This window comes from Palaemon carinicauda, chromosome 1 (assembly GCF_036898095.1).
Source record: "Palaemon carinicauda isolate YSFRI2023 chromosome 1, ASM3689809v2, whole genome shotgun sequence".
NCBI lineage: Eukaryota > Metazoa > Arthropoda > Malacostraca > Decapoda > Palaemonidae > Palaemon > Palaemon carinicauda.
Genome location: NC_090725.1, coordinates 143,898,315 through 143,917,377, shown reverse-complemented (window position 1 = coordinate 143,917,377; position 19,063 = coordinate 143,898,315). Strand labels below are relative to the sequence as shown.

The window sequence follows — 19,063 nt, the reverse complement described above, 5'->3', positions numbered from 1 at the left end:
CCAACTTTACAGCTAACACATGTAAACTATTCAGTGATAGACCCTTCATAGCAAAGGGGTTAAAAGAAAATATACTTTAAATAGATAAAAATAATGGAAAGAGAAATGAATTCAAGGGATAAGATTAAAATTCAACATAAAGAGAGGATGTTAATATGCGAGATATGAGAGAGAGAGAGAGAGAGAGAGAGAGAGAGAGAGAGAGAGAGAGAGAGAGATTTGAAACACGGAGTATATAGCTAAGGGCAGTATCAGGTGTGTGAAACAGGTAACTAAGTGATGACGACCCCTGTTTCTGATAGTGCATAAGAATGGAACATCTTGGTGTTTGTAAGAGCTGAGAGCAGTTCACAGTGGTCAGGTGTCCAGTTCCCAATCATGCGTGGATAAGCCAGGCAGAAAGAAAATTGAACAGGTGATGGTTTTTCTTACCACGTAGGCATGTGGGAAAATTTCCCGACTTGAGTCATGAGGAGAACGAAGGTCATACCCTTGATTGTGAACATGTGAAGGAAATAGTTGTCGCTTGTCTGAGTGTGGTTCTCACCGCACGTACGCATGAATATTTTCCCCAAGCCTAAAAGCCATGGGCAGGCTAACCACGAGATTAAGGATCATACTCCTGATTTTTATCACTAAGGAATGTTTTGTCCCTCATACAAGTGAGGAAACAAATAGGTGGTTCTCTCGCCTGTGGTTCACTATCAAGTGAAAGTGATGGAACCTCACCATGATCTATTTCCCTTTCCTTTGATACTAAAGTTTCTCTAGGGAGAGAGACTATTGATTGCCCAAGAGAAAGAGAAAGCAGTGCCTTTCATTCACACAAGATCAAGCACCAGAAGCAAGAGCATAGTTACTTTCCCTGTCCGGGCAAATTCTCAGATATACATGAAAATGGGAAGACAAATGTGGGATTCAACCTGACTGACAGTGCATGTGCTCAGTCCGGTGCGAGACGCTGCACCAGTAGAAGTGCAAGCTCCTGTAGCATTGACCAAGATATCCTTCCTAGCTGGATTAATCCTCAGTAGAGTGATCTCTTGTGTGAGAGGAGAGAGATCTCGCAGAACCTCATGAGGCTCTTTGCAATCAGTTTTCCTCTTCTAGGCAACAGTTTGAAAAATTTGACAAAAATGAGGAGTGCGAAAGCTTCGAAACCTGGTTGACCAACAATAACTTTTCCACAAAGGAAGAAGCCACAGAGCCTTCCTCAACAGCAATTGGATTCCTTAGACTGACCCCATGATTCATATCAATTGTCTCTCCCTCCGAAGCCTAAGGATAGAATCCTTATCTTCTATCATCTAAAGAGCCGGCATCCAGTCCAGAGAGGGCCGTAAACCCGAGCCAGATAAACATATAACAGTTCCACTAATAAAAGCTTCTAATTATCGGCCTAAAGATAGTGATCGAGAAAAAACTCTCAAGCAAATTGAAAAATTACAATTGAAATTGACCTGAGCACCATAATGTTCAGGAAAAACACAATCGGTACCCTTATAGGACTACCAGCAGGTTCAAAAACACTAACTGAGCTCCAAAGGACAGGTTGCCAAACAGCACCAAATGGAGTAGCACTCTACTGTTCGGTTCAGGAAAAACCTCAACTTGTAGTGACAGGGAATGGGAAAGGTGAGTGCAATGTCCAACAGTCTCCAGGCCTCTATATTCAGATTCCTTAAAGATAATATTGATCTCTTGGTCCTTTGACAGCTTTGTTCTCAAATTTACTAAATCTATTGGAGATTGTTTCATTGTCATACCATGACATGTCCATACAGTAACATCTCACTAAACAGATATAGACTGATTTTTATATATACTGTACTTTCGGGCAATTTGATTTTCAAGTTACTTAAAACTAGCCATTATCTGATTTGCTTTTTTTCAATCTTTCTCTGAATTCTAATTCTAAACACCCTGTATTGGAGATTACAGTTCCTAAATACTTGAATGATTCTACCTCATTAATCATTTCTTCTTCCAATGATATTTCATCTTCTATTGCATACTCCGTTCTCTTTATCTCCATTTTTCTTCTATTTATCTTCAACCCAACCTCATGTGATATTTCATGCATTATGGTAAGCAAGCATTACAAATCCTGTGGTGTTCTGCTAACAAGGACAGCATCATCAGCATACTCTAGATTTGCTAAACCCTATCCCCAATCCAGTCCAATCCTTCTCCCCCATCTCCGACTGTTCTATGCATTACAAATTCCATGAGGAGGATAAACAACACAGATGACAAAACATTCCCTTAGAGTACTCCGCTGTTCACTGAAAATTCAATTGATAAGACCCAGGCATCCATGGCTAAGGAAGGACTATGAAGCGCAAAGTAACCGAGGCCTTTTGCATCAATAGGCGTAGGAGATAATGATGAATACTTGGGCTGCAATGGAAAATTCCTTTCTGCAGAGGGAAAAATCCAAGCAAAGCAAATAAGGCCCCAAGAGAACTTCATCATCTCCCTTATCAGAAGCATGATTCCTTTAACAGCACGAGCTCTTCATAGTGAAAAGTATAAACAGTTGTGCCATTCAAGAGGGGAACTGCTTACAGTCCCAGCCTTCAATAGGGGAACTGCAAGCAATTCTATCCATAAATGGTACATGACACGAGGGGCAGAAGGTTTATATTCTCATGGGAACATTTATCTTTTATCCCATATTTACCTTCAATACACTTCAGCTCTTGGCCAAAAATGCTCACAAACACAAAAGCAAACACTTCACAAGTGAAGAAAAGACCCAATAGGTAGGAGGAGCAACACTGCTGCCAAAGAGAAGAGTAACAGGATATACAGTAGTTGGGGAGGAAAATGCCTCCCTGCCAACTTAATTCCCACTAACTACCGTACTTAGCTTTTTGGGTTTCAACAGCTGTTCCAGCTCATTAATAGCTATTCCAGCTCACTCAAGACATACTTCTATTTATTACTACATAGGCTACACCCTAAGATGAAGAAGCAGGATGTTACATACCCAAGGGCTCCAAACCAGGGATATACCTCAGTGAGAAAAGAAAAGGATAATAAACAAACTATATGTGAGAAGCGATGAACAAAAAATATCCTGAGATCAGTGACAAAATTGAAAGAGATCTGACATATAAATTATGAAGTGAGTCTCACTTCAACATGTTTCACTTTAAAGCATTTACTAAAAGTTTAAACTTCTGAAGATCCACCAATTCAACCACCAGTTTACAAAGATCATTCAACAACCTGGTCACAGCTAAAATAAAACTTCCAGAATACTGTGTACAATTAAGCATTATGATGAAGATGGCAAGACTATTAGAATTAAATGTATACAGTACTTAGTACTACATACTGGATGGTAAAGTCTGGGAAGATCTGAATGCAAAGGATGGTCAGAATTATAAAAACGCTTATGCAACCTGGATAAAGAATTAACTGAAAAATAGTGCCAGCAATCAATATCAAAATCATAAATAAGAAATTTAATACACCGCAAGTTTTTTTTCAGAAAGGGCAGTACCAACCAAACTCATCTGAAACCCTCATCAGGCCAAGTAACAATGAAAAGAAAAATGCCCTATTGTTTTGTTTTCTTTAAGTCGGCTACACCTAAAAATTGGGGAAGTGTCATGGTAGATAGAAGATTTTGTTCAACAAATTAAGATGAAAGTCAGGAGCTGAAGATCTGACAGGAAAAAAATACCCGAAACAAGGTAGATTAAAATAATTAAAAGAGGACAACCATTTGTATTCGTGTAGGAACAAATTTGTATTGGTAAAATAGTGTTCTTATACAAAGTTAAAATTATATGTATGAGAGAGAGAGAGAGAGAGAGAGAGAGAGAGAGAGAGAGAGAGAGAGAGAGAGAGAGAGAGAGAGAGAGACATGGGTACATTCATGCATACAAAGAGAATAGCATCATCTGCATATGCAACAAGCTTGTCTCCTAGTCCAAACCACATGTCATGTGTATGTAGTAAGAAAAGTAATGGGCCAAGAATAATACCATGAGGCACACCAGATATCACATTCCTATACTTACTATGGTGCCCATCAAAACTTCTTGGCGATCTATTACTTAAAAATTCAATAATGAGTCCGAGAAAAGACCCACCGACACCCAACTGTTTGAGTTTGAAAATAAGGGCCTCATGATTAACATAGTCAAAGACAGCACTAAAATCAAGGCCAATCATATGAACTTTATGACCAAAATCAAGGGATTTCTGTACAGCATTGGAGATTGTAAGAAGGGCATCACATGCTTCAAGGCCTTTACCAAGCCAAATTGCATACTAAGGAACAGATGATTACCTTCAGCAAACCTATTTAGATCTTTTGCAAAAATATGTTAAAAAACTTTAGATAATATTGATGAATATTAATAAATACTAAGGTACTGTCATGTAGTTACTATTTCTTTGTTCTTTGGAGCACATATTTTATTAATGGTAGTGTGTGAACAGCTGATAAAGTGTAAATTTTACGAATGAAGGAAAATGACACAGTAATTTCCTTAAAATAAAATAAACAAGAAATTGATACATAAATGATAAAATAAGTTAAGATTTGATAATAAAAAAAAAAAACAAATTTGGAGATAAATTGTAATTTTCCCTAACTAATACAAACCTGCAGATATTTCTGAGGACATTCTTTCAGCGGCAGCTGCAGGTAGCCATTAGACTTTAATTACGAGGTGGAAACCCTGCCTAACTGCTCAACGGGTAGGGTGGGGGCGGCTAGGTTACCCAGCCGTCACTATATATACTCTCACAGCGGTGGGACATCACTTTTTATTGCACATAGGACTTCTGGGGGACAGGTGATGGCAGGCCAATTTATATAAATAACTCTAAGTTTGTATTATTTAGGGAAATATACAAATTTAATCCAAATTTGTCATTTGTTCCCATAATAACAAACCTTCCGTTATCTATATGGATGACTCACTCTTCGGTGGGTGGAAGTCCTAGATCTGGCATAGAAATTGACCGGGTTTTACCTAGTACAGTATATGACTGGTCTAGGGAAAACTTTAACACCTTGCTGAAATATACAAAGTGAGTTTATACTCGCAGCCTGTGCAATATAGTAAAATAGAGATTGTTATTTGTATGAACGTCTGTGAGTTTATATAAGAAAAACAACAAGTCATATCCCATTGCTGTTTCGCAGAAAGCAATGGGGACGTAGATAGTACTGTATAACAATTTTATAACTTATACTAGGCTACACAAGGGACGTGATAATTACCTGCAGAGGTTGAAGCCAGCTTGCAAAGGGACCCATGGTGCTATACCCCAAGGGAGGGGAAGATGAAGGTGAAGGAAAGCCAGACACTCTTCTCATTCACCCCAGTCTTGAACCAGGCAACCAATGCCCTCAACCAACTGCTACTTGTCCATCAAGGAGCTTGAGGTATCTTAAACCACTTGTTGAGCAGCCACCAAAGGACCGATAGTAAATGTATAAAGTCTCCTGTGGGTCACGTTTTTGAAGTAATGGGCTGCGAATGTGGTTTGTCTTCTCAACACGCCCCCGGAGCCAAGGCTCTTTCGATCACTTGCCGAATCCAGGAGAAAACTGTGTTCTTGGTGATCCTCCTCTTTACTTTCCCTGAGCTAACAAATAGAGATGTTAGTCTGGGCCATGCTGCTGCAGTGTGTTTAAGATACTATCTAAAATTCCTCACTGGGCAACTACTGATCTGGGTCCCTGGTTACAGAGCGAAGACTCTAAGGTCCAGCAACCCCGGATTTTGAGTCTTAGCAATAAACTCAGGGACGAAGCTGAGCATCACTTCTCCCAATCCCCTTAAATGGATGATGTCATATGAGAGGACATGAAGTTCACTGACTCTCTTTGCCGAGGCTAAAGCGAGCAGGAACGCCATCTGCAAAGTGAGATTTTGGTCTGTTGCATGGCATAATGGTTCATAGGGAGATCCTTTTAGGGACCTCAAGACGTGAACCATGTTATAAGGACGATGCCTATTCTCTGACCGGGGGCAAGTGATCTCATAACTCCATATGAGTAAAGAAAGCTACGAGGAGGAAATGTCAACTCCTTTCAGCTTGAAGGCAAGGCTTACGGCTGAGCGATAGCCTTTTACCTTCGATACTGAAATGAGCTTTTCCTCCCGAAGGTATACAAGAAACTCCGCTATTACTGGAATAGTGGGATTGAGCGGAGAGATATTCCTTCCACGAAACCAACCCCAGAAGAATCTCCATTTTGTCTGGTAGACCAAGGCTGGGGACCTATGCAAGTGCCCGGACATTCATTCTGCAGATTGTCGTGAAAAGCCCTTCTGAGAGAGGAGACACTGGATAGCCTCCACGCGTAAATTCGAAGCGACTGCATGGTCTTGTGGAAGATATTCACGTGTGGCTGTTTGAGTAGCTCTGGTTGTGGAGGGAGTTCTCTCGGTAGATCTACTAGAAGTTGCAGGAGGTCTGAAAACCACTCTGCGTGATGCCATAGCAGAGCTATAAGGGTCATCATTAGATCTTTGGACGCTCTTATTTTGTTGAGCAGTCTTCTCATTAGACAAAATGGGGAAAGGTGTACACGTCGATACTGTCCCACCATTGTTGGAATGCATCTTGCCATAGAGCCTGAAGTTCTGGAACTGGAGAATAGCGGAAGCTTGCTGTTCAGATGTTGCAAACAGGTCTACAGACGATTCAAAGTCACTCTGCTCATATTGTCCGCGAGCACATTCCTCTTGCCAGGAATGAATCAAGCTGATAGAGCCACCAAATGTTCTTCTGACCATCCGAGGATCTTTACTGCAAAATGGCATAGAGGCTGCAAAAGGGTGACCTGCCAGCAACTGTTGGAACTGATGAAGAGCCAGATAGGCTGCTCTCATCTCTAGAAGATCTATGTGCTGGTACCTTTCTGACTCGTATGGTGCAGCAGGTGAGCACTCCACCGTTCTTTTGGAGCAATTGTGAAGATCATCAAGTCTGGAGGGGGTACAAGAAGATTCTGGCCTCGCTGAAGGTTTTCGTCAACCATCCACCAATTCAAATCCGTCACCTGATCCTGAGTTATGGGAACTTGGGTGTCCGGTGGGTCAGAGTGTTGGTTCCACATGGAATTCAACTGCCACGGCAGGGATCTTATCCTGAGGTGGCCGTTTGGAACAAGACAGATGAGAGGTTAGGTGACCTAAAAGACTCAACCAACGAGAGGCTGGAAGAACTTCTTTCCTAAGGAAGGCTACAGCCACTTCCTTCATCCTGTGTACTCTTTCGTCTGATGGGACGACTTTCTCTAGGACGGTGTTTATGATTATTACGAGGTATACCAGTCTCTGTGAGGGTTGCAGTGATGACTTCTCGTGATTCACCAGGAGCCCCAGATTCTGACAAACTCAAGAAGCATGTCTCGGTGGCAAGGAAGGGTCGTCTCCGAGTCTACTAGGATAAGCCACTCGTCCAGATATCTGAGAAGACGGATGCCGTTCCTGTGAGCCCAAGATGACACTAGGTCGAACACTCTGGTAAATACCTGAGGGGCTGTCGCCAGACCGAAGCATAGAACCTTGAACTGGTGTGTGTTTCCCTAGTGAATGAATCTTAGATACTTTCTTGAAGACAGATGTATTGGGATCTGGAAGTATGCGTCCTTCAAATCCAGTGTGCACATGAAGTCCCTTGGACGTACCGCTTGGATGACCGTGTCTGCTGTCTCCATGACCGAGTCTGTCGGACAAACTTGTTCAGAGGGGAGAGATTGATGACTGGTCTACAGCCTCCAGTCGTCTTTTTACCCAAAAAATTCGACTGTAAAAGCCTGGAGACCTGTCCACTACCTCTTGGAGAGCACCCTTTTGCAGCATGGTCTGGACTTCGTACCTGAGGGCCAGCTCCTTTGCGGATCCCTTCGCATAGAAGCTTAGATGCACTGGATCCCAGTCAGAGGAGGGAGAGATTGAATGAACGGGACGCGATACCCTAGGGCGATTACATCAACCATCCAGGGATCTGCCCAAAGAAGCTGCCACCTCTGCCAGCAGTGCTGTAGGCATCCTCCCACAGGTGATAGGTGATGAAGAATGCCATTCCTACTGGGTAGGACCAACTCGGCCACCTCCCTTTCCTTCCTTGGTCTGAAAGGGCCGCTCAGACACCTTGGAGGGTCCCGAGGACCTGGAAGTTGACTGGTGAGCAGAGGAGGGTGCTTGCTAAGGCCGAGAAGACTGGGAAGGTCTGCCATAGGACCGAGAATTTATGGCCCTATGGAGAAGAGAATCGTTGGACGATTTCCTCCATCACTCAGCAGCTCTCTATATCTCCTCTGGAACGAAGAGAGAAGAACCCTCGAGAGTGGAATTCCTTAACCAAGACCTCTACTTTCGGCACCTGCTTGTGTAACCGACCTATGACGGTATCCCTTCTGTTGAGTATAGCGTTTGCTCACAGCTTGACAATGTGGTATGACAAAAACTCAAGAGTCCGGGTACCTGACAACAGGAAGGACTCCATCTTCCTGGCCGATACTTCGACAGATCATGGAGCGAACCATAAAGCCTAAGGATCCCAACCATAGATCAAGCCACGAAGCAGCCTGCATGGCATACTTCGCGCCTCTCTCTATGTTTAGGAGCTCAACTGCCAATAGTGAGGCCTTCAGGGTGGAGAGGGTTTGTGTGGGAACTCCCTTTGTTAGGGACTCTACCGAAGGGTCGAGGGTCATGGTGGAATGTGGTTCCCCTTTAATCTCGTAATTCTTCCTTTGTAACACAAAAGGAAGTGGAAGAGACCAAGAGGAGGAACCTGCCCTCAAGGAACTAGAAGTTCCAGCTATCTGAGAGATAGCTTTCCTTTTGGCAGCTGTCAGACCTTTGGACCAGGGCAAAGCTGCACTTGACCTGGAAGGCTTCTGGGTCCTGAATATTTCATCGAGAATCATATCCTACCCTTCCTGGATGGTGGAACCAAGAGTGGACAGGCTGTTGATGGCCCTCATAAAGGCGAGAACCTGCCAAAAGTTATGTTCCACTTCATGTCTCTCCCGTTCAGAATGATATTTTGGACCGGCCGCCTTTGGAAGATTGCCATACTCCATGTTTAGGGGTCGTCATCCTCCAAGCTCACGTCTAGAGCCTAGGGTAGGTCAGGGTCGTCAACTGAAACCGTGGATGGACCCGCCACTGGGGACCGCGTCTGTGCCTCAGCCTCCCTAGCTTCCCGTGCCGCGGCATTCTTCGGTTTCGTCTTGGTGTCCTTTGGTTCCCTACGCACGGGGCGTTCCTCCACGGTCTTAGGAGGGTGAACCTGCAAGGTCTTCGAGGACTTAGACGAAGCCTTGACAGTAGGAGCTGGAGGCTCCTCCTCTGGAAGAGGAACAGAAACCAGACGCTGATCCGGAGGCACTACCTCAATGTCTTGAGGGTTGAAGGGATGGATCGCAATCTCGCTGGGCGAGCCTATGTCCCTACTCATCCTAGGATGGATGATGTTGACGTGAGGTGGAGTTACACCTCTCATCCGTCTCTTCTGCTTCTTGGTAATGACTTCCTTTACATTCACTAGTGTGAATGGCAAGTTCGCCATATAACAGTCAGAAGTGGCTACGGCTTCAGCATGCGATCAGGGTGGAGGTGATCTGCGAGCTTTGTCTGATGTCGATCTCATTCTGGGGTCTTGACTCCCAACTAACAAGCTCAACGAGGGTTTCAGAGGGATTCTAGGGGTTGCCCTGACTGGAATAGTCGGGGGTTGTGGCAGTGGAGGTGCCAACTTCAGAGCCTTCAGGATATTAAACATGAAGGTCGATGCCCATAGAGGAAGCTCTAAATTCCTAGGTACACCCTGGAGGTCCCTAGAGGAGTGTCTTTTGGGTGAAACCCCAAAAGAATTGCCAGTTGACTGAGGAGATAACCTCTGAGGCAGAGGAACATGTTCCTTCAGACACGGAGGAAGGTCCAGACTAATAGGCACATTTGTGAACCTAATTGGCCCCTCTGGGAAGGGTGTCGGTCTTCCGCTGGAGGTGGAAGACGCAGAAGGGAGAGATGAAGGTGTTGGATCCTCACTTGCTCGCGATTCCAACACATCTACTTGCGAACTGCTTTTGAAATTTGCCAATTCGTTCATGAAATCGCAAGATTCGCTCATGAAATCGCAAACTTCACGTGTCAACGTACACGTTTTGCGAGCAGAAGTGCTCGCAACAGCAGCCAAAGAGGAAGAGGAAGGTCTAGCCCCTACCTGCTGCCCCATAGGAGCACCTACGTCCGACGAAGTCGGCAGAGGAGGCCTCTGAGTAGGGACTACTCTAGAAGGAGAATACGCCACAACAAGACGCATCTCCAAGCGTTGTGTAGACAAGTGCTTCGCTAAAACTCATCACCAGGTTCGGTCCAAGATCGTTTGGAAGGTTTGGTTAAGGGGCTACGCGATGATGGGCTGCGTGTACACCTACCTCTACCTTTAGACGAGGAACATATACTGTATACCTTGATCGCAAACGTGTGGTTCATCATCGTGATATTCGTGAACGCGAGCATCTAGCTCTTGTTAATAATACCCTCGCGAACGTGAACGCCACCCTCATAATCGTGAGCGTCGTCCTCGCAAGGGCGAGTACCGTCCTTGTGATCTAGATCGTGATGATCTAGTACGCGAGCGTCTGGATCTAGGTCTAGACCTTGCTCGCAATCGTGAAGAACCCTATTGCGAGACTCAAGACTCATCCTCATGAAGAGGAATGCCTTCGAAGAGAGCATTGAGACCTACGGTCTCGTGAGCATGAACGTCTTCTAGGCGAAGAACCCTCTGATCATGATAACCTACGATCATTATGATCTTCCGATCATCGCGAATGGCGATCGGGGGAAAAAGTTCCAGAAGGGTGAGGTGATGGCGATGCTCGTCCCTTAGCATTGCTGGTGAAAGGTGCACTGATCCCTGGAAGATCGGCACCTAAAACCAGAGTGTTCCTGTGGGAAGAAACAGAGGGTTGAGGGTTAAGGGACAACGAGGTCCCAGGATGGAGAGAGGTTTTGTTGTCAGCAGGGGGATGTTGGTGAGAACACGAACGATCACCTTATCCATGTGTGGAAGAGCCAGGGGAAGGCGACAGATAGACCTCGCACAGCTCCAGAACGTGAGATCTCGATGGCTCCGGAGAGGGATCCCTCGTGGCACCACGCTGATGATGGCGCAGCAGCTCCTCCTTTGAGAGGGGTCCCAAAATCCATAAAGACGACCACACCTGAAACATATCTGAAAGGGAGAAAGGCTCGCCAGCGGCTGGAGGAGAAGTTGCTCCTCTAGGGGAAGCAACTAACACCCCCCACCAAGTACACTGGGGTTGCAGAGGAGATAAGCGATCTGCGCTCCTACTTGCACGTTCCTCGTGAGCGCACGCAAGGAGCTTTTGAGAGAGATTTGGGGGTGCAAGAAGAAGAATGCGCACCACTTGCCCCTGAAGGAGAACGATCGCGCTTAGTATTCTTCTTCATACACCAACCAAACTTCTTCCACTGGAAGGCAGACCACTTCCTACACTCTGCGCAGGGCAAAACCTGCTTGCAACGATGCCCAAGACACTAAGGAAACAGAGAGTGAGGGTCGGTCTTTAACGATGACATGAAGGTCCAGCACGTGGCACTCTCTTGCCCTGGACACGTTTGCATGGTGAAGTAAATAGCAGGACAACACGCACACACCTGTACAGAGAAAGCAAAAATCAAAAAGTCCAATGACAGTCAGGAGGAAAGCGGACACGTTCAATCTCTACTGAGCTAAAAGAAAAAGTGACGTCTCTCACCGCTGTGAGAGTATATATAGAGGTGGCTGGGTATCCCCCAACCACCCCCAGTCTACCCGCTAAGCGCTTAGGCAGCGTTGCTACCTCGCAATTCAAGTTTAATGGCTACCTCCAGCTGCCGCTTAAAGAATATCCACATGAATAATGGAAGGTTTGTTAGTATGGGAACAAATACTGCTTTGTACAGCACTGTACCGTATATCTTTTTATCTTTGGTTTTTGTATAGTGTATATATGCTAACTCCAGCAGTCAGCCGATTGAAAATAAATTCCTGAGGATTTTTAGGCCTTTGTCTCCTTGCAAAAAATTTAATTCACTGCAGCACATATACTAATAACTATTTCATATTTTCAATTACCAATTTTTTTAAGGAAACCTAATAGCATATATGATACGCTTCAAATCAGATAAGATTTTTTTACTCCTAACTTACAAATGATTCAGTTGACATTCATTATATGACTAAGAGATTGTAAGCTCAAGAAGTCATCTAAAATGATATATTGTACTGTCTTAGGATTTTGATTTTGCTTACCAATAGGGTTGTAACCACCTAAACTGGTCTTAAAGGGAGAATACCTGTAGAGGTATCAATTGGTCAACTGCATATACACATATTTGGAAGGCAGACAATATACAGTAATTCTGTGCTATACAATAGTAAGGTATTTTGATATTCTATCTCAAAATACAAATTAGTTATGAAATTAAATTGCTTTTAATTTATCAGAAGTAGAATAGTTTACTGTAATAAAAATACTGTATAAAGCACTGTATGTGATTGTAGGTTGACCATATTACTTAGTATTGATGCATAAGCCAACGACCATGGTACAGCAATAACTCGAAACCAATTCCTGTGCATAAACATACTAAAAATTTACTGTGAGTAAATTCTAATATATATTATGCCAAAATCTATTTCAAGATGCATATTGCAATACAGTAATGAATAATTCAACAGGTGATAAGTATAAATCAATAAAAGCTTACTTCAGTCTCATATGCATTTGCAACTCTTGCATGAGACGATCAAATTTATTACGACGACTATTGTTTCCCAGCCACCTAGGGAACTCGATTTGTGATGATAAATGCCCAGACATATATTCTCCTGGAAGAACACTACTGTACATTGCCTGAAAAAGAAAAGGATAGGTAAATAAGTTATATATATATATACCATATATTCTTTTCAGCATTTTGTTACTTTAATAAAGTAAATTAAAGATCATTTAAAGAAGAATGGTTGACCAAAAATATTTGTCCATTAACTTCCTTTAACAACAATTGTAAATAAATTTTGTCCCAGAATTCCATTTTGGTTACCAAATCATTGAAGAAAATTACTTATATAGCTCATATCTTGAGAGTATCCTATACAACAAAGTATACACTAATTATAACAATAATTACAGTACCAACATTATCTGGCACAAATTTGTTTTTATTTACTTGTACTGAATATTTTCAATAAATACCAATGAAACAACTGAAATTACTTATTACTTAATGAACTTAACTTGGATAAAGAGGAAGATATTTGAAAACATTCAAGAGGATAATGTAATTTTGGATTATCTGACATTATTGAAGACCACTATTGTGTTTTATGATTAAAAAAAATAGAACCAGTATGTGCCTTAAAGGTGGAACAGTCTCTGAGACATAATCTTTATTTTATTTCTTCCCCTATTTAAGGGCCTATTGTAGATGTACATGTAATTGATAAAGTAGTTGCTCAGTTGCTCCAGATAAGTTAACAATGGCGGCACTGTTGTGCACAGGAATTGTTTTTGGGTGTTTATGATCAACATTTTCTTTAGCTTGTGCCAGGACAATTTTCACTTTAAAAATACTGAAAAGAGTGCATAGCCTCATATTCTCTCTCTGGGAAATATGTTTGGTGATCAGATTAAACTTCTTGAGTGTAAATAAAATTTTTGGCTAAGCAGAAAGCCAAGTTCCTCTAAGCGAATGGTCACTACATCCATCAGTATTACTGTACAAAAATTTGAAAATGGCGAGGTCGGCCAAACATACAGTAGTTATGTTGACAATGTCATTGAACAAAGATAAAGGTATTTCACTCGATTGTTCCAGATCCATTAGCATAGACTATAACCTATATTTTTTTGTTTAGTACATTTTAAACTCTCTCTCTCTCTCTCTCTCTCTCTCTCTCTCTCTCTCTCTCTCTCTCTCTCGCTAGGCTATCTTTTGCTACCTCTCATTTCTTACCTTTCTATCTCTCTAACTAATGAAATCTTTATTGCTTCACAAAGTTTGTTGTATTAAAAATCAATCATGATTCAAATTTTCCTTACTTTCTTCGATCCCGCACCATCTGTCACATCGAACGTTATAGCGGTAATCCAATTGGTCGATGACTTTAAAAACCAGCATAGTACTTTCTTCTCACGCTCGCTCTCTCTTTTGTATAAGTTGATTTATAACTGAAGTTAGGAAAAGTATTTCGGATATGGAATGGACAATTATCTTTCGTAACAGTTTAGAATTATCGTAAATTATCATAGTGTCTCTAGCGGCAGTTTGCTATTGTTGAATAAACACAAACAAAATGGTTTTCCTGTTTTACTACGTATGTAGGAATTAAAATATTTGTAATAACATAATATTTACTAAAATCTCTTGCTATCATTAGTTATCACAATGATCATTTGTTTTGATGCGTTCGCTTGTTCATTATGATCATCGATAGAGCGTACAGTAAACAAACGGAAGATTTTCATTTTAGGCGACGTATTTAGGAAAAAGATTAAGATAAATTGCCCGCATTTCATTTATTTCGAAGTTCTAAGAAAATTTAAGTAAAACAACATTGGTAATAAATAACGGATTTTAAGCAAAGCGAAAAATCTATTTTTGGGTGATATGGACATGTCGTCCTGATGGAAGGTTCCTTTTTTGCAGCTTTCTAAGGGATATTTGGCTACAGTGATACACCCAGAGAACTGACCACAGGTCTCCAGAATTCTAACTCCTGGCGCGAGTATCCTTAATATAACTCTTAAGGATATCGCATAATATCAGGGGACGTATTTCTTGATACGACACATAGCAATCTACATCCCAAATAGAGTTTTCGTTTTGAGGGGGAAGAGTGGCGAAATTGAAGGGGAGCCGTAATCAAGGTTACCCGGTGGATCCCCTCCCGGTACCACCCCGGGCGAACCATTCCTTCTGTATCATTATTATTATTATTATTATTATTATTATTACTAGCCAAACTACAACCCTAGTTGGAAAAGCAAGATCCAACAGGGAAAAATAGCCCGGTGAGGAAAGGAAATAAATAAATGATGAGAAAAAATTAATAATACAGTGAACCCTCGCTACTTCGCGGTTCGACCATCGCGGATTCACCACTTCGCGGATTTTTTTCATAACCCATGTATATACATATATCGCGGATTTTCCGGAAATATCGAAAATACCGGGATGTGACCGATGGTGCGAGATTGGAGAAAGTAAGGAAAATTGAATCATGACTGATTTTCAATATAAATGAAACTTTGAGGAGCAACAAAGATATCATTTGTTAGAGAGATAGAGAGAGGTAAGGAATGGGAGGTAGTGAAAAGTAGCACACACAGAGAGAGAGAGAGGTAGAGGTAGAGAGAGAGAGAGAGAGAGAGAGAGAGAGAGAGAGAGAGAGAGAGAGAGAGAGAGAGATGGAGGGGGGTTTAAATGTAATAAACAAAAAAATTTGATAGGTTATAACACATTGGTGCTTATGTAATATCAACTGTATACTGTAGACGGTTTGAATAAGTTAAGAAATGGTATAAACAATACTTTGTTAGTGTATTCGTACACACTCAAGAGCGGCAGCTAGATGACAGCTGATCTAATCACAGCCAAAAGTAAAACAAAAAGAAGTCAACAATACTCGATTTTTAAAACACACCCGAAATTTAAAAACAAAAGTACACGCTTTCTTAATGTGCAATTAACTATTTGAAGAGTGGCAATTTTCTAGAATAAAATGATATTTCCCAAAAAATAGTGGTTTGCTGATGAAATCGGATGCCATATTTTTAGCTATGATTGAAATGGATGTAGACTCGGCCTAATTTTTTCGTTTCTATTTAATTGACACTAAGAAAACTAATTTTAGTTTCTTCATCTAAATGTAAGTATTGTATAACACGAGAGAGAGAGAGAGAGAGAGAGAGAGAGAGAGAGAGAGAGAGAGAGAGAATCAGCTGTTGTAATCAAATGGCGTGTTTTTGTTTCGTAAGAATTTCATCGCCACGACTATAACAACAACATACTGTACTGAACTTTACAGTATTATACAGACTACTGTAATATGATAAAGTAAAATATTTGTAATCTATTTTATATGAAATGGGGCTATTTTTTTTGTTTAAAATTTACATTTACGTATGTAAAACAACTCTCTCTCTCTCTCTCTCTCTCTCTCTCTCTCTCTCTCTCTCTCTCGTAGATTGTTTTCCTGCTTTGCTACGTATGTATGATTTTATATAGATACGGTAAATAATATTTGTAATAACATATTTTATAAAAGCTTTTACTGTAATATCATTATTTATCACTTTCATCATGCACGTTAAATTCCTTAGTTTGTTTACTGAGCGTACTTTATGACGCCGTCGTTTCAGGCGGCGCCATAAAGAAAAACATTTCATTTGGAAGTCCTAAGAAAAATTAAGGTAAAACATTAGTAATAACCAAATCAACATACTATACTGAATAATCAATATAATCAATGCAAAAGCTAACCTATACACAGATGTGTAAATGCGTTTGTTTCTTCATTATAATCAGAGATAAACGTAAACAAAACATTGGTTGCCATTTTTTATCGTGCTTTTTGGCGTGTTTAGGAAACGCATGATATAAAGTTGCCTTTAATATTTGTGCCTGTTTTAGTTTAGGGTACGTTAGTACATGCATTGAGTGTTCTGTACATTAAAGGGTAGTTTGTTAACAGTACTACATACAAGAGAAGGTTTTCACAGTCTGAATATACATGTTAAATAAATAGGTAAATATGGTGTCACTACTTCGCGGATTTTCACCTATCGCGGCCGGGTCTGGAACCTATCTACCGCGATAAACGAGGGTTCACTGTATATCATTCTAAAAACAGTAACAGCGTCAAAACAGATATGTCCTATATAAACTATAAACGTCAAAAACAGATATGTCATATATAAACAATAATAAAAAGACTCATGTCAGCCTGGTCAACATAAAAACATTTGCTCCAACTTTGAACTTTTGAAGTTCTACTGATTCAACTACCCGATTAAGCACGCGAATTAAGTACGGCGTTCTCCTACTTGCTCTCGGTGTTGTTACTCTCATAAAGGATTATTACAATGCAATCTCCAGCATCTTCAGCCTCTAGAAAGTTGAGCATTTAATCTTTCCTGTGTATAATTTTTGGCTCCCTTCTCACAGTTAAATTAGTATAATTTAGATGTGTTTAGTGGAGCAGAGCCAGATCCGGAGGCAGCTATTTTGGACCGCTGTCGTACGCCATAAATGCTTTATTTAGTTAAAAGTACGACGTTCCCGGTACAGTGGAACCTCTACACACGAACGTATCTACATTCGAATTTTCCAACATCCGAAGTAAAATTCAAGCAATTTTTCGACTCTACACCGGAATTTTATTTCGACACACGAAGTAAGCAATTTTCGTCGTACCGGTTGTATCCGAATTTTTCGACACGCGAAGTACAATTCGAACACGTTCCTACTCTACACCCGAATTTTTTTTCGACACCCGAAATAAACAATACCCGTGCACGTAGATGGTACTCCGCCGGATGTATTTTTTATTTCCGCCGATAGAAGGCAGCATTTCTACCTCGGAGGGACCCTCAATTAGCGTGGCTTGGGACATTCCTCTGTTCTCGTCGGCTTCGTGTGGTTGTGCCCTATGCGTTCTGCTATTAACTGTGTTTTAATTGTGATTTTTTACGTTCATCCTTTTACGGTATTTTACATAAATCATGGGTCCTAAAAGGCTTAGTTTCGCAAGTGGTAGTGGTAGTGGTGAGAAAAGGAATAAGGAAATGCTTTCTTTAGAAGTAAAGCAAGGAATTATTGAAAAGCATGAGAGAGAGAGAGAGAGAGAGAGAGAGAGAGAGAGAGAAAAAGAGAATGTTACTACTGAATGTTTGATGGAGATTAAGCATCAAGGAGAGAGAGAGAGAGAGAGAGAGAGAGAGACTCTAAAAACATAAATCACGTTTTGAGTGTGAGTGAACTTGCAAAAGAACATCACGACGAACTTACTACAAAGGAGCTCAAGGAACTCCATGCTATGTGTGAGCACATGAGTGATGACAAGGAAGGGATCGAGGAGGTAGAACATGTGTTACGTTCGGCGCAAATAAAAGAGGTTAGGAAAATATCAAGACGTGGTCGACTTCATCGACAAATACCATCCAAAGAAATTGCAGGTTTGTCGTGTCGCTGCGCAGTTTGATGATGTTTCCCTAACTTATTTTCGAAACATTCTGAAAAGCTGTACCAAGCAACTTCCTATCGCTAGCTTCTTTAAAAAACTACAAAGCGAACTCGTGATGAAGAGGAAGGAAGTGGTTCAAAGAAAACGGCCAAGAGTGAAGCGAAAGAAAGTGAAACAAAGAAAACAGCAAAGATTGAAGAGAAAAAATTCAATCAATTTTAAGTGTAGAGTGAAAGTGATTAAAATTAATCATCAAAAAGAAAAAAAAGAAAACTTAACAAAAATATAAAATATAAAAATAAAAAAAATAAATAAGCTAAGTTAGGTTAAAGTTCACTTAGTGTAAGTTAGAATAAGTTACGGTAGTGTACGTTTATCGTAGTCAACCTCTCTATCTCCTCACCGCCCGTCCGTCTCCTCTCTGCGTAGCAAGACCAACACCTGCGCTGGACTTTCTAAGGTAAAGTGACGCTAAAAACCCGTTTCTTATTTATTATTTCTTGATAATTATTCGTTTTTACATGTCTATTATCTAATTTAGAGTGCATATTGTCATGTGTAATTATGTGTAGTAATTTATTAAGGAGTTATCATAGGTTTTTGGGCTCAACCACGGATTAATCCTATTTCAACGTATTCTTATGGGAAAATTCGTTTCTACATCCGAACATTTTCTACATCCGAAGTCGGTTGTGGAACGGATTAAATTCGTATGTAGAGGTACCACTGTATTTAGTTATAATGAAATTCCAGCTATTTAGGCAAATTATACTAGTGAAGATAAGATTTACACATGTAATATATCCTC

The 19,063-nt window shown here is 41.1% G+C and overlaps 1 protein-coding gene across 1 annotated transcript in view; it reads right to left on the bottom strand.

Moving 5' to 3' along the window:
• Gnf1 (germ line transcription factor 1) overlaps nt 1–19,063 on the bottom strand; it is a 315,450-nt gene that overhangs the window by 25,905 nt on the left and 270,482 nt on the right. Inside the window, exon 15 of the mRNA XM_068385704.1 lies at nt 12,777–12,922. Within this exon, the coding sequence (XP_068241805.1) occupies nt 12,777–12,922 (146 nt within the window). The remainder of the gene's footprint in view (nt 1–12,776; nt 12,923–19,063) is intronic.